At 43.7% G+C, this 24,466-nt stretch overlaps 1 protein-coding gene across 1 annotated transcript; it reads right to left on the bottom strand.

Annotated features, from left to right (window-relative positions):
* LOC111976494 (dysbindin domain-containing protein 2) lies at positions 1 to 22,642 on the bottom strand. Its single transcript, XM_070448168.1, has 6 exons — positions 22,571 to 22,642; positions 19,038 to 19,174; positions 11,590 to 11,648; positions 6,853 to 7,002; positions 6,187 to 6,330; positions 1 to 2,531 (listed from the first exon to the last, which is right to left on the bottom strand). The coding sequence occupies exons 1-6, from the start codon at positions 22,640 to 22,642 to the stop codon at positions 2,269 to 2,271; spliced, it is 825 nt and encodes a 274-aa protein (XP_070304269.1). The 3' UTR covers positions 1 to 2,268.
* Between the last annotated feature and the right edge of the window lie 1,824 nt (positions 22,643 to 24,466).

The raw sequence follows: 24,466 nt of genomic DNA, 5'->3' as shown, positions 1-24,466 counted from the left end.
TGTAATTTATTTGTTTCGCAATTGTATTCATTTTATTCTTTATCTTGACTGGGAGCTCATAGAGAGAGGGAAATTATACACATAACCATGTTTTCCACTGTCAAAAGACGACCATTATAAAACCAGAAAGCACATGCACACTCACAAACACAGTCACATTCAAGGTACTCTGATGAGAGGAGTACAACCAGACAACATGAGGCTGCTCTCTACTGTTCTCTTGCAATGAACACACACATACATGCATGCGCACCCCCACCCCCACCCCCCCCCCCCACCCCCCACCTACATACACAGAAACCATTCCAGCTTGTTGATATACTCTAACACAACTGGCATAAACCACTTTGTGTGCCAAGTTTCTACAGTGTCTACATATCCAACCCTCAACGTTCAGCTCAATAGGAGGCTACAGGAAGGAAAGACGCCCTGTTTGTCCTCACAAGACTTGCTTCATGGATAGATAGGCATACAATTTTATCTGAAGTGCCAGGGAAAACACTGGAAATTATACACTTCATAGCAGATGATCAGAACTGTACAGAACATACAGTACATTTACAATGTGGCATGCATTTCATGGTACTCAAATGAGATGAGTATAACCAGACAACATGAGGCTGGGGACTGTGTGGCTCACTCCTGCTCTCTACCTTTCTTTTACAGTTAAAACATCAGTATGTACTGAATTAAAACGGTGGGAAATCTTACCTTGTCATGGCAGGTGTGGGTGCAGGATTTTGCTCCAACCAAGCAGAAATAAAAGTCTGAGTAAGGTTACGCCTCCCTAGTCTAGTAGCTAGTGTCGTGAATTTCCTGTAACTGTTTGATATTGTCTGAATGAGACCAAGGTCTTTACCAATACCAAGGTGTTGTCCTGGTGAGACATTGCCTTAACTCATTCTGACATAGGGGAATGCCACACAGGGATGATTGTACTTCTAAATACCAATCTGAAATCTTTCTGACCCTCTTAAAGGGGCAAGCTGAGGTATGGGGCTGGAGAAATTGTTTACATTTACTTTGTTTACAAAGTAAAACAAGCTTACATTTTGGGTTCTGACGGGGTACGAGAGTTGAGCTAAGCTCATGAGGCATTTATAAGTTCTTCAAGAATCAATGGGTACATGTCATTAACTTATAAGTAAAAAAATGTATGTAGCTACTGTAGATAACTGACTTAAAGATTTTAAATGGCCGTGATCAAGGTGTCCTGAGCTGGAGGGAATAGCAATGGCAGAAACCAAAGAAGAAAATCCAGTATGCTAATGTAGACTAGTGCATGTGTGTGTGTGTGAGTTGACTGTGTTATGTTACTACATGTTGGATCCTCTGTCAACTGTCACATAAAGGGAGGTAAATACCTTGACTGAGAACAAATGAAACCAAACCGCTTGAGACTTCCACTACTAACTGTTCCAAATGATGCAGCAAAGAGTCATGTTAGAATGCAGTGTTTATATAGCAGCATTAATGAATGAATAGGATTGGATCTAGAATGTAGTCTCACTAAAGTAGTTGTCCACAGGTTCTTATGTGAGACAGACATCTATCTGGACATTCCTTCCTCAAACAATGATATTCTGTGTATGATAAATATGCAGAGCACAATAATGTCACCTTGATAATGGTTGAACACAATACACGTATATTGCTCTGAAGCAACAGAAGAAAAAACTGTGAAAACTGAGTGTTCCTTATAATAGTGCTAAGTAGAAACAATGAGGAGTCATCAATAAGTAGTTTCATAGTTACGCAGAGAATCAATTCCCACTGGGCAAAAACTGGTTACATCAACGTTGTTTCCACGTCATTTCAACTAAAAAATGCAATCTGATGACATTGAATCAAATGTGGAAAACTGATTGGATTTGAAAAAAGTCTTCAACGTAAGGGAATTTAGTCTTTCTTTCACCCAACTTTGAACCTAAATCACATGACATGTTGACATTTTTTGTTTATTTCATGTTGAATTCACATTAGTTGACATTTCAACCAAATGTAAATAAACATTTGACGTTTAAATGGTGTCTGTGCCCAGTGGGTTGACCCATAACAACACACCAAAGAATAACAAGGGTTGTCCATGCTAGGGGTTTCCCACAAGGAATTCCAGGGGCGTCCGCACAGTAACATGTAAAGAGGAAGTGATGGTACTGTATATGTATGGATCTCCGAGTTAGTCTGTTTACCCTCTCCTTGTTGTCATTGACAACAGTCAGAACAGCTGAGTGGCTTGTGTCTCTATGACAACGGAGCGGACAGGCCTCACTTCTCTTCATCTTCTTCCTCTGCCTCTTCATCTTTTGTTCGAGGCACGGAGGTCAGCAACAGGGTGTCTGCGTGCACCTCCTCGTTATCTGATTGGACCACATGGGTGTCGGTCCCTCCCCCGCTGGTGTCACTGGAACCGGAAGAGGTGGATGACATGCGAGATTTTGACCCCCGGCGAATGTCGCAAGTTGGCACACGCTCCCTGTAGACAACTACTTTACTCTCATCTTCCTCCTCTTCCTCTTCATCATCTACCTCTGGTGTGGGCCAGAGGAGCAGGCAGAAGACATGAGTAGAAAATAATAGGAAAAGGAACAAACATCATGACACTGAGGTTCAAGGCATAGAAAGGATTGTAATTACCACTGAAAGGAATTTGTATCAACCCCGACAGTCTTTGTTGGGATCATTTTGAAATGTCACTTACAGTTACCATCCTTTCACAGTACCTCACCATTTTCTCAGTGTTGTGTAAACAACAGGATGTCGTCAGTCGCACTGCCATAACATTTGAGATGGAAGTCTTATGTTCTGTTGATACCGTCTCTATTGTTAAATCAAATGCAATAACAGACTGATGAAAACATGGTAACACTTTATTTGGATAGTCCATCTGTAGATGTTCTACAGACTATCAGTAACATTTCAAGTAACTATTGTGGTATCCCAGGAGGTCTACCCCGGGGGATGGTAATAGAGTGGAGGTATGTGAGGCGACGTTGGCTCCCTCTGCTGGGAATACAGCAGCTGGGCACCCCGACACGGACAGCTCCAAGTGGAGGTAATTAGGAGAAAATATTAATGAAAGTAATATTGGCTCTAATAGAGAAATAATGAGGTCTTTGTCTTCAGTATGTCAATGGTGTCTAACAAATTAAGCTGTTCCTTTCATACTGAGTTATTGATATATAAAACAAACCGAAAGGTTTGCACCGATTTCCTCCCTGAGAGTCTCTCGATACACCTGATCCCTCTCTATCACCACAGTGATCTGATGCCAGGGTAAATCCAGGGTAAACAAAACTGCTTCTGAAAATAGAATCCCTATTTTCCATACGTCAGTTTGCATGAAAGAGAAACACAGCAACCTTTTCTGGGTGGTGCAGACATTTCACACACACATAATACAAAAGCAGTTTCAATCTCTTGTGTCATACTTCTAGCTTTAGTTTTACATCTTAAATGTGATACTGCACCAATCAGATTGTGAAGTCTCTGTGGGTGAAGGTAAAGCAGAAAAGAGAGTTTTGTAAGAGGACAGGGGTGAGTTGATAAACCTGTAGGGTCACAATGACAGGAGCAGGAAAACCAGAGAGATAATAAGGTTCCAGTCTAGAACAGCTACACTCTACCAAAGAACCACTAGACTAGAACCACTAGACCACCGCTAAAACCCCCAATAGAACCACCACTACAACAACTAGAACCACCACTGGAAGCACTAGAACTACCACTACAACCACTAGAACCACCACCAGAACAATCACTAGAACCACCACTAGAACCATCACTAGAACCACTAGAACCACCACTATAACTACTATAACTACCACTAGAACCACTAGAACAACCCCCGGAACTACTAGAACCACCACTAGTACCACGAATAGAACCACTAGAACTACCACTAGAACCACCAGACCTACCACTAGAATCACCACTAGAACCACCAGAACTACCACTAGAACCACTAGAACCACCACTAGAACTACAAGAACTACAACTAGAACTACTAGAACAACCACTAGAACTACCACTAGAACCACTAGAACTACCACTAGAACCACTAGAACACCACTATGAACAATAGAACACACTACACACATATAGAACATAGAACACACTAGAACCACACCTAGAACCATAGAGCACCACTAGAACCACTAGAACTACCACTAGAACCACTAGAACCACCACAGAACACCACTAGAATCACTAGAATCACCACTAGAAGCCCCATAGAACACTAGAACTAACTAGAATAGAACCACCACTAGAACCACCAGCACCACCACTAGAACCACTAGAACTACCACTAGAATTCCTGGAAACTGAACCATAGAACCTACACTAGAACCACTAGAACTACCACTAGAACACTAGAACTACCACAGAACCACCACTAGAACCACTAGAACCACACTAGAACTACCACTGGAACCACTATAACTACCACTAGAACCACTATAACACCACTATAACCACCAGAACTACCACTAGAACCACTAGAACCACCACTGGAATCACTAGAACAACACTAGAATCTCCACTAAGAATCACCACTAGAACCACCACTATAACCACTAGAACTACACTAGAACCACTAGAACACTAGAAACAGCATAGAACCACTAGAACCACCACATATAACCACCAGACTACCACTAGAACCACCACTGGAACCACTAGAACCACCACTAGAATCACCACTAGAACAACTAGAACCACTGGAACCACGCTAGAACACCACTAGAACCACAACTAGAACACACTAGAACCACACTAGAACCACGAACACTAGAACTACCACTAGAACATAGAACCACACTATCCCACTTAGAAACCACTAGAAGCACCACTAGAACCACTAGAACAACTAGAACCACCTGGAAGCACTAGAACTACCACTGAGGAATCTCCACTAGAACAACCACTAGAATCTCCACTAGAACAACCACTAGAATCTCCACTGGAACCACTAGAACCACTAGAACCACCACTAGAACCACGAGAACTACCACTAGAACCACGAGAACTACCACTAGAACCACTAGAACCACCACTAGAACCACCACTAGAACCACCACTAGATCCACACTAGAAACACTAGAACCACCACTAGAACCACCACTGGAACCACTAGAACCACCACTGGATTCCACCACTAGAACTACTAGGCCTTTGCACTCAAGTACACAACAGCTCTACATTCTAGTTCAGAAGAGACTGGTCATTGTTGGAAGAGTGCAACCATCCTCCTCTATCAGAATTTTTTTAAACAATTTTTATAAGAAGCATGAAACTTGAAAACATGTATACTTATTTGATATACTAAATATCTTAAAATGTCTAACTGTAAGTCGCTCTGTAAAAGAGCTTCTACTAAGTGACTAAAATGTGAATGCATATGTCACAAAAAAAACGTTTTTGCAAGGTAGTCTCAACAGCACCCCATATACTGGAGGAGGGCAATGTTTGTCCTCTAGCTCCATTGACTCCAGTCCAAACCCAGGGAGAATGAACAGGTAACCAATCAGATCTCATGCAGTAGAAAGTACTTTTTTCTTTCCCATCCAATCAAATGATTGAATAATCTCACGTGCTGTAGCCCACATGCGTGATTCAGAAGATCAATATAGGGAGAGAGATTTTTAATTAAGAGAAGAATGCATAGAAATTTTCAAGTCTTTCAAGTTAGCTAAGCATACTATAGCTAGCATGTTTCACAATGGAGTTATTAATTTCAAAAAGGTAAGACTGTGTTTTTAATTGTGCTGCTACTGTGCATACATGAGCTTGTTAGCTTGCTACTAGCTAGCTCTCGTCGATGGCGTAACTTAGGGCTTGCTGATTGATGCCAGACATAAACAATGCACATTGGTGCTGCAATGTTATAGCAAGCGCAGGGAAATTACTAACAGCTTGATGAAAAATATGGTATTTTTTTCCCAAAAAATGTCCTCGATCCTCCTCAAATTCTAAGTATAAAGTCACTACTGCTTTTGTTCCTTTTTATAATGACTTGATTTCCACTCTAGAATGGCTAATTGTACATTCCACTCTAGAAAGAAAATCTCTCCACATTTAAACCTTATTTTAAGAAACGAAGTGACCAATTGTTATGTGCCCCCTCCCCTAAAAGCACACCTGGTAAGTATGTTATTTATGGGGCCAGGATGGTGGCATAATTACCTGGTAAAGGGGAGGCCAGTGGGCTGTTGTTGGCCCCAGAGTTGAGGAACACATCCAGAGCTTCCTGGTCAGAGATGTCCATGAGGTCCATCTGCTCCAGCATGTCCACGTTCACCTCCATAGAGGAGATACTGCCCATGGGAGCTGTATGGACAACACATCACACTCAGATACTGGCTGTATATTTACTACTTATCATTAAATCAATTATGTGCTGTTTGTTTGGACTGTAATGTGTGTTCTAATAAGTCCATAGATTACATAATAGAGGCTTATCCTTTGTGTACGTGTTTAACTATTCTTGTGGGGACCAGAAGTCCCCACAAGAATAGTAAAAGAACCAACATTTGACCAAATGGGACATTTTGTTGGTCCCCACAAGGTCAAATGCTATTTCTAAGGGGTTTAGGGTTAAGGTTATAATTAGGTTTAGGGTTAGGGTTAGGAACTAGGGTTAGTTTTATGGTTAGGGTTAGGTTTAGGGTTCAGGTTAGGTTTTTGGGTTAGAGTTAGGGGTTATGGAAAATAGGATTTTGAATGGGATTGAATTGTGTGTCCCCACAAGGTTAGCTGTACAAGACTGTGTGTGGGGGTGTGTGTGTGTGGTTGTGAGTGTGCGGGCGTGGGTGTGTAGGTGTGTGTGTGTATGTATTGAGCATCTCTCACGTTTCCTGCTGTCAATGTGCAGGTGAGCCGAGGACAGGAGGAAGTCCATATCGTGCTGATACACCTCCTCAAAAAAGCGCTGTCTCTCCCTCAGCTTCAGATGCTGGGTTGAGTCATTGTCCAACGCAATCTGAGAGTTGTCTGTCTCCACTAGCAATCAAAACATAACACATACAGCCCAAATGTCAATAAAACTCCTCAACAGGTACGTGTTGTATAGGTTGACGTTTACATTGTCAGGCCAAAACATCAACATTTTCAGCTTGGGACTACCTGGATGTATTGGATTGCATAGATATCAGTTTGAGAAAAACACTATAAAACCCATTTAAAACACGTGGGATATACTCAGGATGAGAAGACCAATAACAATGCATTTCTTTGAACATGTAATAAAACATGTGCTATCACAGACTGGAACATGTTCCGGGATTCTTCCGATGACATTGAGGAATACACCACATCAGTCACTGGCTTTATCAATAAGTGCATTGAGGACGTCGTCCCCACAGTGACTGTACGTACATACCCCAACCAGAAGCCATGGATTTACAGGCAACATTCGCACTGAGCTAAAGGGTAGAGCTGCCGCTTTCAAGGTGCGGGTCTCTAACCCGGAAGCTTACAAGAAATCCTGCTATGCCCTGCGACGAACCATCAAACAGGAAAAGCGTCAATACAGGGCTAAGATTGAATCATACTACACCGGCTCCGACGCTCGTCAGATGTGGCAGGGCTTGCAAACTATTACAGACTACAAAGGGAAGCACAGCCGCGAGCTGCTCAGTGACACGAGCCTACCAGACGAGCTAAATCACTTCTATGCTCGCTTTGAGGCAAGCAACACTGAGGCATGCATGAGAGCATCAGCTGTTCCGAACGACTGTGTGATCACGCTCTCCGTAGCCGACGTGAGTAAGACCTTTAAACAGGTCAACATACACAAGGCTGTGGGGCCAGACGGATTATCAGGATTATCATTGACTACAGCTCAGCGTTCAACACCATAGTAGCCTCAAAGCTCATCACTAAGCTAAGGAACCTGGGACTAAACACCTCCCTCTGCAACTGGATCCTGGACTTCCTGACGGGCCGCCCCCAGGTGGTGAGGGTAGGTAGCAACACATCTGCCACGCTGATCCTCAACACTTGAGCTCCCCAGGGGTGCGTGCTCAGGCCCCTCCTGTACTCACTGTTCACCCACGACTGCATGGCCAGGCACGACTCCAACACCATCATTAAGTTTGCAGACGACACAATAGTGGTAGGCCTGATCACTGACAACGACGAGACAGCTTATAGGGAGGAGGTCAGAGACCTGGCCGGGTCGTGCCAGAATAACAACCTCTCCCTCAACGTAACCAAGACTAAGGAGATGATTGTGGACTACAGGAAAAGGAGCACCGAGCACGCCCCCATTCTCATCGACGGAGCTGTAGTGGAGCAGGTTGAAAGCTTCAAGTTCCTTGGTGTCCACATCAACAACAAACTAGAATGGTCCAAACACACCAAGACAGTCGTGAAGAGGGCACGACAAAGTCTATTCCCCCTCAGGAAACTAAAAAGATTTGGCATGGGTCCTGAGATCCTCAAAAGGTTCTACAGCTGCAACATCGAGAGCATCCTGACCGGTTGCATCACTGCCTGGTACGGCAATTGCTCGGCCTCCGACCCCAAGGCACTTCAGAGGATAGTGCGTATGGCCCAATACATCACTGGGGCAAAGCTGCCTGCCATCCAGGACCTCTACACCAGGCGGTGCCAGAGGAAGGCCCTAAAAATTGTCAAAGACCCCAGCCACCCCAGTCATAGACTGTTCTCTCTACTACCGCATGGCAAGCGGTTACCGGAGAGCCAAGTCTAGGACAAAAATGCTTCTCAACAGTTTTTACCCCCAAGCCATAAGACTCCTGAACAGGTAAACCAAATAGTTACCCGGACTATTTGCATTGTGTGCCCCCCCCCCCCCGCCCCCCCCAACCCCTCTTTACGCTGCTGCTCTACTCTCTGTTTATCTTATATGCATAGTCACTTTAAATATACGTTCATGTACATACTACCTCAATTGGCCCAACCAACCAGTGCTCCCGCACATTGGCTAACCGGCTGTCTGCATTGTGTCCCACCACCGCCAACTCCTCTTTTTACGCTACTGCACTCTCTGTCGTCATATACAGTGGGGAGAACAAGTATTTGATTACACTGCCGATTTTGCAGGTTCCTACTTACAAAGCATGTAGAGGGGTCTGTAATTTTTATCATAGGTACACTTCCAACTGTGAGAGACAGAATCTAAAACAAAAATCCAGAAAATCACATTGTATGATTTTTAAGTAATTAATTTAGCATTTTATTGCATGACATAAGTATTTGATACATCAGAAAAGCAGAACTTAATATTTGGTACAGAACCTTTGTTTGCAATTACAGAGATCATACGTTTCCTGTAGTTCTTGACCAGGTTTGTACACACTGCAGCAGGGATTTTGGCCCACTCCTCCTCCATACAGACCTTCTCCAGACCTTCAGGTTTCGGGCTGTCGCTGGGCAATACGGACTTTCAGCTCCCTCCAAAGATTTTCTATTGGGTTCAGGTCTGGAGACTGGCTAGGCCACTCCAGGACCTTGAGATGCTTCTTACGGAGCCACTCCTTAGTTGCCCTGGCTGTGTGTTCGGGTCGTTTGTCATGCTGGAAGACCCAGCCATGACCCATCTCAATGCTCTTACTTAGGGAAGGAGGTTGTTGGCCAAGATCTCGCGATACATGGCCCCATCCATCCTCCCCTCAATACGGTGCAGTCGTCCTGTCCCCTTTGCAGAAAAGCATCCCCAAAGAATGATGTTTCACCCTCCATGCTTCACGTTGGGATGGTGTTCTTGGGGTTGTACTCATCCTTCTTCTTCCCCCAAACACGGCGAGTGGGAGTTAGACCAAAAAACTCTATTTTTGTCTCATCAGACCACATGACCTTCTCCCATTCCTCCTCTGGATAATCCAGATGGTCATTGGCAAACTTCAGACGTCCTGGACATGCGCTGGCTTGAGCAGAGGACCTTGCGCTGCACTGCAGGATTTTAATCCATGACGCGCGTAGTGTGTTACTATTGGTTTTCTTTGAGACTGTGGTCCCAGCTCTCTTCAGGTCATTGACCAGGTCCTGCCGTGTAGTTCTGGGCTGATCCCTCACCTTCCTCATGATCATTGATGCCCCACAGGAGATCTTGCATGAAGCCCCAGACGAGGGGTGATTGACCGTCATCTTGAACTTCTTCCATTTTCTAATAATTGCGCCAACAGTTGTTGCCTTCTCACCAAGCTGCTTGCCTATTGTCCTGTAGCCCATCCCAGCCTTGTGCAGGTCTACAATTTGATCCCTGAGTGCCTTACACAGCTCTCTGGTCTTGGCCATTGTGGAGAGGTTGGAGTCTGTTTGATTGGTGTGTGGACAGGTGTCTTTTATACAGGTAACGAGTTCAAACAGGTGCAGTTAAAACAGTAATGAGTGGAGAACAGGAGGGCTTCTTTAAGAAAACGAACAGGATCTGTGAGACCGGAATTCTACTGGTTGGTAGGTGATCAAATACTTATGTCATGCAATAAAATGCAACATGAATTACTTAAAATCAACCATAGTGATTTTCTGGATTTTTGTTTTAGATTCCGTCTCTCACAGTTGAAGTCTGTACCGTACTTGCCACTAACAAATTTACAGACCTCTACATGCTTTGTAAGTAGGAAAACCTGCAAAATCGGCAGTGTATCAAATACTTGTTCTCCCCACTGTATGCATAGTCACTTTAACCATACCTACATGAACATACTACCTCAATAAGCCTGACTAACCAGTGTCTGTATATAGCCTTGCTACTGTTATTTTCAAATGTCTTTTTACTGTTGTTTTATTTCTTTACTTACCTACACACACACACACACACACACACACATACTTTTTCCCCCCGCACTTTTGGTTAGAGCCTGTAAGTAAGCATTTCACTGTAAGGTCTACACCTGTTGTATTCGGCGCACGTGACAAATCAACTTTGATTTGATTTATGCATTCCTTTCGCAAATGAAATTAGGAATGTAATTTATGCCATTTCTCTGGAGCCATTCTGAAATCCAAAATGTGGGTAACTAATTGCAGTCTATTCCCAGGAGAAAGAGAGGACACATGTCCCCAGGCACACCTCCAGTCAGTCCTGTCCTGTCCTGGGCTAACCAGCTGGGGTTGTATAACTGGGTTATGTCCTCCTCAGCACACTCCAGTCACACGCCCACTGGGCTCAATGAGCTGACACTGTGACTCATGTCACCCCCTGTGTGTGTGTGTGACTTTGTGTGTGTGTGCATGACTGCTTGTGTGTTTGTGTGTGTATGTGTGTGACTGCATGTGTGTGATCTTGTGTGTGTGCATGACTGCTTGTGTGTTTGTCACGCCCTGACCATAGATTGCTTTGTATGTATCTATGTTTTGTTTGGTCAGGGTGTGATGTGGGTGGGCATTCTATGTTGTATGTCTAGGTTGTCTATTTCTGTGTTTGGCCTAGTGTGGTTCCCAATCAGAGGCAGATGTCTGTCGTTGTCTCTGATTGGGAGCTATACTTAGGTAGCCTATTTTCCATTGTGTGTTGAGGGTGGTTGTTTTCTGTTTAGTGTATGTTCACCTGGCAGAACTGTTCGTTTATCGTTTTTGTTGTTTTGTTAGTATTCATTAAAAGTAATTATAAGTACTTACCACGCTGCACCTTGGTCTTCTCCTTCTCCTCGATACGACGATCGTTACAGGGGGTCGCTCTAATAAGACAGTCACACAGGAATACCACGACAACTAAGAGACGGTTGATGATGACTTGACTGTACAGCTTATGTAAACTACAGCGCCTTTAGCCACCGAACCCACGGATCTGTCATAGAGGTCCCACACATATAGGCAAGCAGAAACACACACGGGTGTGTACATGCACACTGCGCACACACACACACACACACACACACACACACACACACACACAAATAGAAACTTTGTTCTCCCACTCCCTGCATCTGTCTTAGTCCACTAATGATGTTTCAACATGTAGAAATATTAAATTAACTGGAATATCCTCTAAACGTACCCTCATCATTTCTGTAAGTTGGCTGGCTCAGACAAGGTTCCACAGATAGATACTCACTAATCAGAGGCATCTGAATCAAATGTAATGAGTGATCATTGTATAATGAGCGTGGTGTAATAAATGCATTCTCCATTCATCTCTAAGTGGGCAACTTCAAAGACTGGGCTTGACGTTCAGGGCCAGTTCAGTCAAGGGCAATGAGAGTGAGTCAGGCACTGAGTATGGGAGTTCATTGTTCAACTTGCMATTAGTGATTATGTATATGTCAAGACTCATCAGCCATGTAGAAGGATTTGGGAAACTGCTGTAAAGTATGTAAGTTTGGTAACACTTTATGACACGGTCATAACCTGTTATATTATGATCATAACACTGTCATGACACATATATTTAAGCCTGTTGTGACGTATATTGCGTTATTTTATGGCTGGTTGTGACAACAACATTATAGTGTAAAAACCCACAAAACTTATCACACAAGGCAAAACATTCCATTACACCATAGCCTACTTTTCAACAGTCTSTTTATGTTGTATAACATTTAGTTAATTATCATTGTATTTGCTCACACATTGTTGTCAGACATGCACCTACCCCAATGCTCTGTTGCTGATGACTGGAATGAATGCAGGAGCAGATTTCAGGAACAGGAGAAGACACCCTCTTTTAGACTGATGACTGACATAAGGGCATGTACTGTATGTGATAGACCTATCTGGCTTATATGATTATGATGGCCATAATGCTTCTTGACTGTGTCGTAAAGTGTATTTTGACGTTGAAATTGCTGAGGACGTCGGGAAATGCCTTCAAAACCGGCCAATAGGGACAACAGTGAGTGCTATTACCATCAATTGGGCTTGAATGTGACTGTGAGACCCCTGCTGCATCTGTGTCCTGATATATGCCATGCACCTCTGACACACTGTCTTATGCAACTGTCCAAAATAATAAGCCAATGCATGGTTATACAATAATGCGACAAAAGAACACATACGTCCCAGTGGCTTTTCTTCAGAGCACTCAACATTTCCACTGGGTAAGTGCTTCTGTTGACTGTTGAGTTTGGGTGCTCACATAAACCAAATATGCATTTAATGGAGGTTCCCATTCTCCTTTGGTGATTGTGTCATGTTATTACTTTTATCCCACAAACTGTACTTATTAAATGAATGTATTTTCATGGTTACATGTTTTTCTTAATCTGCAGAGACCAGATGGTGAGGTCAGAATACTGCAGCCAGGCCAGAGTTCTGTCAGTCGGTGTTCTGTAACTAACACACAGTTAAACACTCAGTTACAGTAGCTGTTGCATAGACATGATACATGTCAATCCATATAGTCTGTACCCATCACACAGTATCTATAAGTGTATTTATGGACATATTCAATCAATCCCTATGCCAGTCTGCTGTCCCCACATGCGTCAAGATGGCCACCATTGTTCCTGTTCCCAAGAAAGTTAAAGTAACTGAACTAAATGACTATCGCCCCGGTGCACTCACTTCTGTCATCATGAAGTGCTTTGAGAGACTAGTCAAGGACCATATCACCTCCACCCTACCTGATACCCTAGACCCACTCCAATTTGCTTACCGCCCCAATAGGTCCACTGACGGTGCAATCGCCATCACACTGCACACTGCCCTATCCCATCTGGACAAGAGGAATAGCTATTTAAGAATGCTGTTCATTGACTACAGCTCAGCATTTAACACCATAGTACCCTCCAAACCCTCATTAAGCTCGAGACCCTGGGTCTCAACCCCGCCCTGTGCAACTGGGTCCTGGACTTTCTGACGGGCCACCCCCAGGTGGTGAAGGTAGGAAACAACATCCCGCTGATATGCAACACTGGGGCCCCACAAGGGTGCATTCTCAGCCCTCCTGTACTCCCTGTTCACCCAYGACTGCGTGGCCATGCACGCTTCCAACTCAATCATCAAGTTTGCAGATGACACTACAGTGGTAGGCTTGATTACCAGCAACGACGAGAACGCCTACAGGGAGGAGGTGAGGGCCCATGGAGTGTGGTGTCAGAAAAACAACCTCTCACTCAACGTCAACAAAACAAAGGAGATGATCGTGGACTTCAGGAAACAGCAGAGGGAGCACCCCCCCATCCACATCAACGGGACAGCAGTGGAGAAGGTGGAAAGTTTTAAATTCCTCAGCGTACACATCACTGACAAACTGAAATGGTCCACCCACACAGACAGCGTGGTAAAGAAGGCGAACCAGCGCCTCTTCAACCTCAGGAGGCTGAATAAATTTGGCTTGTCACCTAAAACACTCACAAACACACACACATGCACGCATACACACACACACACACAGCATGTCAGCACAATCCATGTCTCAATTCTCTCTTCCCCTTCATCTACACTGATTGAAGTGGATTTAAAAGGTGACATCAATAAGGAATCATAGCCTTCATCTGAATTCACCTGGTCAGTATATGTCATGGAAAGAGCAGGTATCCGCAATGTTTTGTACACTCAGTGTATTTATCATTATTTCATTACAGAAGATAATCTATTTAACATAAAGAACAAAGTGAAACTGAATAGGACCAAGTAGAACTGAATAGGACCAAGTAGAACAGAATAGGACCAAGTAGAACTGAATAGGACCAAGTAGAACTGAATAGGATACAACCGAAAACCCTGAGGCGAGCTACACAATGAAATACTTTGATTTGCTGCACAAACTCTGCGGGTCAAAAAGCTAATAGGTTTCCTTTAGAGATGCATCCATTTTCCTCTCCATTTTCTCTCCATTTTCCTGTGTAGCAGATTAATCTCTCCAAGAATTTCTCCCCAGCATGTAGAGGAGAGGGGGAGGAGGCAGAGAGAGAAGAGAGGGGGATGAGGGGGGAGGTAGTGGTTAAAGGGGCCGGGGGAGTGGGGAGACTGACTGGGGGAGCTGGACCACATGATTATCCCCCATCCCCATGGTTACCCATCCGTGATCTGACCTATCTCCTCTCCTCTCTGTAGGCTTCCCGTGCCCAGGTCTGGGCTTGTCTCCCTGACCATATATTGTGAGGACCAAGCAGTAGCAAACCTGGTGTGTGTGTGTGTGTGTGTGTGTGTGTGTGTGTGTGTGTGTGCTGCTGTGTGTGTGTGGTGTGTGTGTGGCTGTGTAGATTGTATGTGGACCATGTGTGTGTGTGTTTGACACTTTCCTATCCTAATTACAGTGCTGTGTGTGTGTTTGAGAGAGAGTAAGTAGGGAGAGAGAGAGAGAGTAGAGATTCTCTATCACTTTGACAGTTGACGACTGGCTCACACCCAATCCTCTCCCCTTGGGGGTGCAGTGATAGTCTACCCCACCTCTTTACAGTTTCTAGCTGACCCATCTCTCATTATTACTGCCATTATTTACAGACCCAATCCCTCTCTCTCTCCCTCTCCCCTCAGCCACAGCAGTCTGAATGGGGATACATGATTGCTCACTGCAGCACCACAATAGCCTGTTAACTATTCCTTCACACAGTCATATCATTAGCACAACACTCATACAGTAGCGTATAGCGATAATGGTCAGCGCTACTTCTGCCCTTCCCCCAACCACCATCACCATTAGGGCACTGCAAATACACCATCCTCCCGCCCTAAGCCGTTATGTGAGACACATATATCATGGGGCTATGAAGACCTGTCAGTATACATTCAGGCTTAGTGGTAATAGAGTACTGGATGAGATCGGTTATCCATCTTCCTTCTAGCTAATCTCTCTGTCCTTCTCTCTGATTCCTCCATTTCTCTTCTCCCTTAGTCAGAAGAGGGAGGTCCACTCTATGACCATAGGCTAATCCTGTAGGCCTGTATTCCCAGAGCCATTAAAGCACTTCAGTGAGGGGTAAATGTTTGACCTTCATCCCTTACCAAGGCTGCACATTTAGTTCAATCAGAGCAGGTCTCTAACTCGGTCTCCATAACCTTCACAGACACTTAGAATAGAGATGCTAAACCTCCAGGGATGAAACGGTCTGGTGCCAAATAACCTCACACATACCCCCATTCCCAGCCCAACACTCAAACACATTTAAAACACATCTTGGGTTTTGTTAACTAACATTAGCTTATTGCAAATTATTTCACTTGGCCTATTGGAGAATGACTACACCATTATTCACTCACACTTAATCTACTGTCTTCATGACACAATCAAAACAGTATTATTTTAGAGGATTTAGCTTGCTTACCCAATTTGGCTACACTTGACACCTTCTACAGATTAGTGTTAGCATGCTAAGCCGGTAGCTAAGCCAGACACCTCTTCCTATAGCTTAGATGGAGGAGGTATGTTATAGCGTGTCTAGCCTAAGTCTGTTAGACAGTCCTTTTCTGGCTTAGTGAAATAATGGTGTTAGTGTTAACCCCTTACTATGTGTGTAGCTCAGGCGGCTGGTGTCCGGTTAATTAGGGAAGACAGGCTCATAGTAATCGTTGGAAAGGAATAAATGGAATGGTATCAAACACATGTGTTTGATACCATTCCGTTCACTGCATTCCAGACATTGTTATGAGCCATCAGCAGTCTCTTGTGGTGTGTAGCCTACTGTACATACATCCAAACTGAGACACCTCCCTTGTGGATAACAGTAAGGCAGCCAATAACAGACTCACTGAAGACTCTTATTTTGTTTGTCATGTTGTTTGGTTGGTTGACAATATGTCTGAGTATCTTAAGATGTATAGTTCAGCTGTGGGCTGGTTGTGGAAGGGTTAAAGTGAGGTGCCCAGACTGTACTGTCTGGTTCCATATGAACCCTGTGTCCCTCTACCCATTGCCACATTTGGTAGATCTAATAACAATGGATAGGTTTTCAACAAATCTCTCACACCTATCAGATCCTGCTAGATCAACTCATATTAGGTAGGGAGGTATGGACATGGTGTTGACTTGGAGAGACATACACCTGTTAGACCATACACCATACTGTGAGAGACCTGAGAACATCTTGCCATCTTGCCAGAGACTGTTACAATCTACCACAGGATTAATGCAACTGACTGTTGCTGATGTCAGACCACCAACTCCTTCAAGAAGATATTCAATCATCTACACTAGGGTTACACTACATGGACAAAAGTATGTGGACATCCCCTTCAAATTAGTGGATTCAGCTATTTCAGCCACACCCGTTGCTGACAGATGTATACAATTGAACTCATAGCCATGCAATCTCYATAGACAAACATTGGCAGTAGAATGGCCCGTACTGAAGAGCTCAGTGACTTTCAATGTGACACCGTCATAGGATGCCACCTTTCCAACAAGTCACTTCGTCAAATATCTGCCKYGCTAGAGCTGCCCTGGTCAACTGTAAGTGCTSTTATTGTGAAGTGGAAACGTCTAGGAGCAACAACGGCTCAGCTGCGAAGTTGCAGGCCACACACGCTCACAGAAAGGGACCGCTGAGTGCTGAAGCTTGTAGTGCATAAAAATAGTCTTTCCTCGGTTGCAACACTCATTACCAAGTTCCAAACTGCCTCTGGAAGCAATGTCAGCACAATAACTGTTCGTCAGGAGCTTTATGAAAGGGGTTTCCATGGTCGGGCATCCGCACACAAGCCTAAGATCCCCATGCGCAATGCCAGGCGCCGGCCGGAGTGGTGTAAAGCTCGCCGCCATTGGACTCCATCTGGCAGACGGACGGACAAATCTGGGTTTGGTGGGTGCCAGGAGAACACTACCTGCCGGAATGCATAGTGCCAACTGTAAAGTTTGGTGGAGGAGGAATAATGGTCTGGGGCAGTTTTTCATGGTTCGGTCTAGGCCCCTTAGTTCCAGTGAAGATAAATCTTAACACTACAGCATATAATGACATTCTAGACGATTCTGTGCTTCCAACTTTGTGGCAACAGTTTGGGGAAGGCCCTTTCCTGTTTCACCATGACAATATCCCTGTGCACAAAGCGAGGTCCATACAGAAATGGTTTGTCGAGATCGGTGTGGAAGAACTTGACTGGCCTCGACAGAGCCCTGACCTCAATCCCATCGAACACCTTTGGGATGATTTGGAATGCCGACTGCAAGCCAGGCCTAATTGCCCAACATCAGTGCTCGACCTCACTAATGCTGTTGCGGCTGAATGGAAGCAAGTCCCTGCAGCAATGTTCCAACATCTAGTGGAAAGCCTTCCCAGAGGAGTGGAGGCTGTTATAGCAGCAAAGGGGGAACCAATTCCATATTAATGTCCATTATTTTTTAATGAGATGTTCGGCGAGCAGGTGTCCACATACTTTTAGCCAAGTAGTGTATCTTTTAATACTTTTCTCCCTCCTTCCTCCTCTTTCTCTCTCTGCAGCATGGACCACATGTGACGACCTCATTGTAACTCTGACCATGGTGGTCCTGTGATGGACCACACATGTTCAACAGGAACCAAACACAAACCAAAGTCAACCACATCCCTGCTTATTGTCATTTATCCAATCACAGAGGACCTTACTGGTCAAACACTTTGACAATGTCATCATCAATTGTACCTCCTTTAACTTAAACCAGGTAGGTGAGGTTTGGATTCGGTGAAGCTGCGGTGAATATAGCATCAGGTGATTGTATCAAAAATACATTTTCTGTCACCGACCGTGGTGTCAATCACACCTATTGTGGAATACTAAATATACATGTATCTTAATTTCGGACTAATCTCAGTATCTATCTCTTTAGTACAGTATGTATCAGTTTAAACCAATCTACATTATAGAAAGATGGACAGACAGCTATTAATTAGACATGGAAAGTTATCCTAAGACAGTTACAGTGTAATATGACTGTCCTACTGAAGCCTAATATCCTAAAATGCTAAAAATGTATTTGATTTACAGTATAATTAGGATCACAATTAAAGCATAATTATTAACTGATTGGCCAGAAATGTTATGCTTACTGTAAGTTTGGGGAATTTACAGGACAGTGGTAGACACATGTTAACATAATTGAATATAAATGCACCATTGTGATGAACTCCCTCCAGTCTATTAGGTTTAACTACTACCACTTTCAATTACTTTCAGAGCTGGTAGAGATCGGCAACATAAAGTGAGTTACTCACATGACTGACGCTTGTTGTGGTTGGTCGATCCAGACGAGGACGTGGACATGGTCCAATCGAGGGGGGGGGGGGGGGGGGGGGGGGGGGGGGGGGGGGGGGGGGGGGGGGGGGGGGTTGCAGACAGTGATGGAGAATGTCTACCCTCTGTGATGCAGGTATGTGTGCGAGAGAGGGAGTGCGCGTATGAGTGTGTGTGTCCACTCCTGTCAGAGTTCCAGGACAGAACACTGCGATGTGTAAAGCCTGGTCATCTAGTCCTCTAGAGATGTTGAGAATTCTTTAAAAACAAGAACACTCTGAGATATACCTCACAGGAAAACACTCCCTCTGTTCTCCTCTTGTCTGTCCCGTCTGTTTTTACTCTCTCACCTGATTTTGCTTTGTAGTTCCTCCTCTCTGTCTCTTTTTGCTACTCTTTCTTCAGCAGCTCTCTCTCTCTCTCTCTCTCCTCTCTCTCTCTCTCTCTCTCTCTCTCTCTCTTGCGTGCTCTCCCTCCTCGTCTCTTCTCTCTCTCTCTCTCTCTCTCTCTCTCTCTCTCTCTCAGACCTGGTAGGGTAGTACAGAGCGGTGCCGAGCTGCAGCTTAGGAACAGAGGGAGAGAGTGTGGGTTAAGGCAGTGCGGCCTGTACCAAGTTGACACCCACAGAGGGGACAGCATGTGATAGGATAAGGTGGAGCAGTGCTTCTTACATAATGTGGAGGAACGTACCAGGATAAGTAAAACCCCTCCTCTGTGTAAAAATATAGATCTGTAATTATCTAAGGGAGAGGGTGAAAAGAACAGAAGCTTTGTATCTGAAAATATTCAGCAACACTTGAAGGAAAATTTAAGTGGATGTCAATAAAAAAAATCAAAAATCAAAAAATCAAGAAGACACTTTCATTCTTTAGAGTCTAAGACGTTGGGGGGAGTGGGTGTGCTAAGCTGACATGGGATTGTTTTAAGATGGTCATACTCTGGATAATTTAGCTATCTGATTTTTAGGTATAAAAAATATATTGAAAAATATTTGATGAAGTATTGATTTTGACCTTTACTCCTGAAGCCAATAGAAACACATGTAATATTACATTCATAAATGGCAAAAAGGACAGTCAAAAAATAAGTAATTAGAAACAAGGTTTTGAAGTGTCTGTTCTAAATGTATACAGTACCAGTCAAAAGTTTGGACACCCCTACTCATTCTAGGGTTTTTCTTTATTTTTACTATTTTCTACATTGTAAAATAATAGTGAAGACATCACAATTATGAAATAACACATATAGAATCATGTAGTAACCAAAAAAGTGTTAAACAAATCAAAATATATTTTACATTTGAGATTCTTCAAAGTAGCCACCCATCTTTGATGACAGCTTTGCACACTCTTGGCATTCTCTCAACCAGCTTCAAGAGGTAGTCACCCGGAATGAACTTTCAAGTGCAGTCGCAAAAACCATGAAGCGCTATGATGACACTGACTCTCATGAGGACCACCACAGTAAAGGAAGACCTAGAGTTACCTCTGCTGCAGAGGATAAGTTCAATAGATTGCAGCCCAAATAAATGCTTCACAGAGTTCAAGTAACAGACACATCTCAACATCAACTGTGCAGAGGAGACTGTATGAATCAGACCTTCATRGTCGAATTGCTGCAAAGAAACCACTACTAAAGGACACCAATAAGAAGAACAGACTTGCTTTGGCCAAGAAACATGTGCAATGGACATTAGACCAGTGGAAATCTGTCATTTGGTCTGATGAGTCCGAATTTGAAATTTTGGGTTTCAACCGCCATGTCTTTGTGAGACGCAGAGTAGGTGAACAGATGATATCTGCATGTGTGGTTCCCACCATGGAGCATGGAGGAGGATGTGTGATGGTTTGGGGGTGCTTTGCTGGTGACACTGTCTGTGATTTATTTAGAATTCAAGGCACACTTAACCAGCACGGCTACCTCAGCATTCTACAGCGATACGCCATCCCATCTAGTTTGCACTTAGTGTGACTATCATTTGTTTTTCAACAGAACAATGACCCAACACACCTCCAGGCTGTGTAAGGGCTATTTGACCGAGGAGAGTGATGGAGTGCTGCATCAGATGACCTGGCCTCTACAATCACCCAACCTCAACCCAATTGGTTTGGGAGGAGTTGGACCGCAGAGTGAAGGAAAAGCAGCCAACAAGTGTTCATTATATGTCGGGAACTCTTTCAAGACTGTTGGAAAAGCATTCCGCATGAAGCTGTTTGAGAAAATGCCAAGAAAGTGCAAAGCTGTCATCAAGGCAAAGGGTGGCTACTTTGAAGAATCTCAAATATAAAATATATTTAGATTTTTTGGTTGTGTTATGTGTCATTTCATAGTTTTGATGTCTTCACTATTATTCTACAATGTAGAAAACAGTGAAAATAAAGAAAACCCTTGAAGGAGTAGGTGTGTCCAAACTTTTGACTGGTACTGTATATATATTTTTACACATATTTAACCCCTTTTTTGGGTAGGAACAAACTACTTTCATACTTCCATTTGTTTTTTTCACCGTTACCGGTTACCTTCAGATGAGTCCTGTGATACTTGTGGGGGTCGTAGAGCATACATCGCTCTAGCTCTGCCACCTTTCACCGCAGATGCGACACTGGCAGATGCGGTTGATTGAGATGCATCCAATGTAAAAAAACGAATTGGCGGATTTTGATGGGGATTGTTTTGTTACGTAATTTAGATTGAGGCACTGGTGCGTCAATCGACTCTAGGGGGTTAATTGTCTCCTAAGATTAGCTAAATATCATCCTCATCTTTGGTTCACTCTTCTGTTCATGTGCATGGTGAGAAAGAAAGGTACTGCAGCGAGGACTATTTTGTCTTATCTGACACTGAATGACAGAGTACAGGACAGGCTGTGTATCAACATGTAACAAGCCCTGACCTTCTAACCGCACACATTCTGCATCTCCCATTTCTCCAGAGTTGTACATAATACATGTACCTTTTGGGGGAAAAGTGACGCGTTGCAGCTTGCTGATGACCTTGTATCCTAATGTATAATAAGCAACAATGTTTTAAAATGGAAAATGGTATCACTTACAGAAAGTTCACTACCTCCCTCCCTAAACCAGTTAAGTACTCTGATTTTGAATAAATATTTCAGTTTTGATTCTTTATTTAAGTATATATATTCTTGATTACCAACAACAACGAGACAGCCAATAGGGAGGAGGTAAGGGCACTCAGAGTGTGGTGTCAGGGAAACAACCTCTCACTGAACGTCAACAAACAAAGGAGATGATTGTGGACTTCAGGAAACAGCAGAGGAAACACCCCCCACCCACATCGACAGGACAGCAGTGAAGTAGGTGGAAAGTTTTAAGTTCCTCGGTGTACACATCACGGACAAATTGAAATGGTCCACCCACACAGACAAAGTGGTGAAGAAGGTGCAACAGCGCCTCTTCAACCTCAGGAGGCTGAAGAAATTTGGCTTGTCACCTAAAACCCTCACAAACTTTTACAGATGCACAATTGAAAGCATCCTATCGGGCTATATCACCGACTGGTACGGCAACTGCACCACCAATAACCACAGGGCTCTCCAGAGGGTGGTGCGGTCTGCACAACGCATCATCGGGGAAAAACTACCTGCCCTTAAGGACACCTACAGCACCAGATGTCACAGGAAGGCCAAAAAGATAATCAATGACAACAACCACCTGAGCCACTGCCTGTTCACCCCGCTACCATCCAGAAGGCAAGGTCAGTACAGGTGCATCAAAGCTGGGACAGAGAGACTGAAAATAATATATATCTCAAGGCCATCAGACTGTTATACATCCATCACTAGCACAACATACAGACTTGAAATCATTGGCCACTTAAATAAATGGATACTAGTCACTTTAATAATGCCACTTTAATAATGTTTACATATCTTGCATTACTCATCTCATATGTATACACTGTATTTTATACCATTTATTGCATCTTGCATTTGCCGGTCGATCATTGCTCATCCATATATTTATATGTACAGTTGAAGTCGGAAGTTTACATACACCTTAGCCAAATACATTTAAACTCAGTTTTTCACAATTCCTGACATTTAATCCTACTAAAAATATAGGTCAGTTAGGATTACCACTTTATTTTAAGAATGTGAAATGTCAGAATAATAGCAAAGAGAATGATTTATTTCAGATTTCATTTCTTTCATCACATTCCCAGTGGGTCAGAAGTTTACATACACTCAATTAGTATTTGGTAGCATTGCCTTTACATAGTTTAACTTGGGTCAAACGTTTCGGGTAGTCTTCCACCAGCTTCCCACAATAAGTTGTGTGAATTTTGTCCCATTCTTCCTGACAGAGCTGATGTAACTGAGTCAGGTTTGTAGGCCTCCTTGCTGGCACATGCTTTTTCAATTCTGCCCACACATTTTCTATAGGATTGAGGTCAGGGCTTTGTGATGGCCACTCCAATACCTTGCCTTTGTTGTCCTTAAGCCATTTTGCCACAACTTTGGAAGTATGCTTGGGGTCATTGTCCATTTGGAAGACCCATTTGCGTCAAGCTTTAACTTCCTGACTGATGTCTTGAGATGTTGCTTCAATATAGCCACGTCATTTTTCTCCCTCATTATGCCATCTATTTTGTGAAGTGCACCAGTCCCTCCTGCAACAAAGCACCCCCACAACATGATGCTGCCACCCCCGTGCTTCACGATTGTGCTCTTTGGCTTGCAAGCCTCCCCCTTTTTCCTCCAAACATAACAATGCTCATTATGGCCAAACAGTTCTATTTTTGTTTCATCAGACCAGAGGACATTTCTCCAAAAAGTACGATCTTTGTCCCCATGTGCAGTTGCAAACCGTAGTCTGGCTTTTTTTATGGCGGTTTTGGAGTAGTGGCTTCTTCCTTGCTGAGCGGCCCTTCATGTTAAATCGATATAGGACTCGTTTTACTGTGGATATAGATACTTTTGTACCTGTTTCCTCCAGCATCTTCACAAGGTCCTTTGCTGTTGTTCTGGGATTGATTTGCACTTTTCGCACCAAGGTACGTTCATCTCTAGGAGACAGAACGCGTCTCCTTCCTGAGCGGTATGACGGCTGTGTGGTCCCATGGTGTTTATACTTACATACTATTGTTTGTACAGATGAACGTGGCACCATCAGGTGTTTGGAAATTGCTCCCAAGGATGAACCAGAGTTGTGGTGGTCTCCAATTTATTTTCTGAGGTCTTGGCTGATTTCTTTAGATTTTCTCATGATGTCAAGCAAAGAGGCAGTGAGTTTGAAGGTAGGCCTTGAAATACATCCACAGGTACACCTCCAATTGACTCAAATGATGTCAATTAGCCTATCAGAAGCTTCTAAAGCCATGCCATCATTTTCTGGAATTTTCCAAGCTGTTTAAAGGCACAGTCAACTTAGTGTATGTCAACTTCTGA

This window comes from Salvelinus sp. IW2-2015, linkage group LG17, assembly GCF_002910315.2.
Source record: "Salvelinus sp. IW2-2015 linkage group LG17, ASM291031v2, whole genome shotgun sequence".
Taxonomy (NCBI): Eukaryota; Metazoa; Chordata; class Actinopteri; order Salmoniformes; family Salmonidae; genus Salvelinus; species Salvelinus sp. IW2-2015.
The sequence above is the reverse complement of the archived record's forward strand: the minus strand, read 5'-3'. Positions and strand labels throughout refer to the sequence as shown.

Coding starts and splice junctions, on each gene's coding strand:
- LOC111976494 (XM_070448168.1), bottom strand. CDS start 22,642: ATGCGTTGTGCAGACCGCACCACCCTCTGGAGAGCCCTGTGGTTATTG. Junction 11,649..19,037: donor CCACAACAAGCGTCAGTCAT/GTGAGTAACTCA, acceptor CTGTCTTATTAG/AGCGACCCCCTGTAACGATC. Junction 6,331..6,852: donor GCACATTGACAGCAGGAAAC/GTGAGAGATGCT, acceptor TTGTCCATACAG/CTCCCATGGGCAGTATCTCC.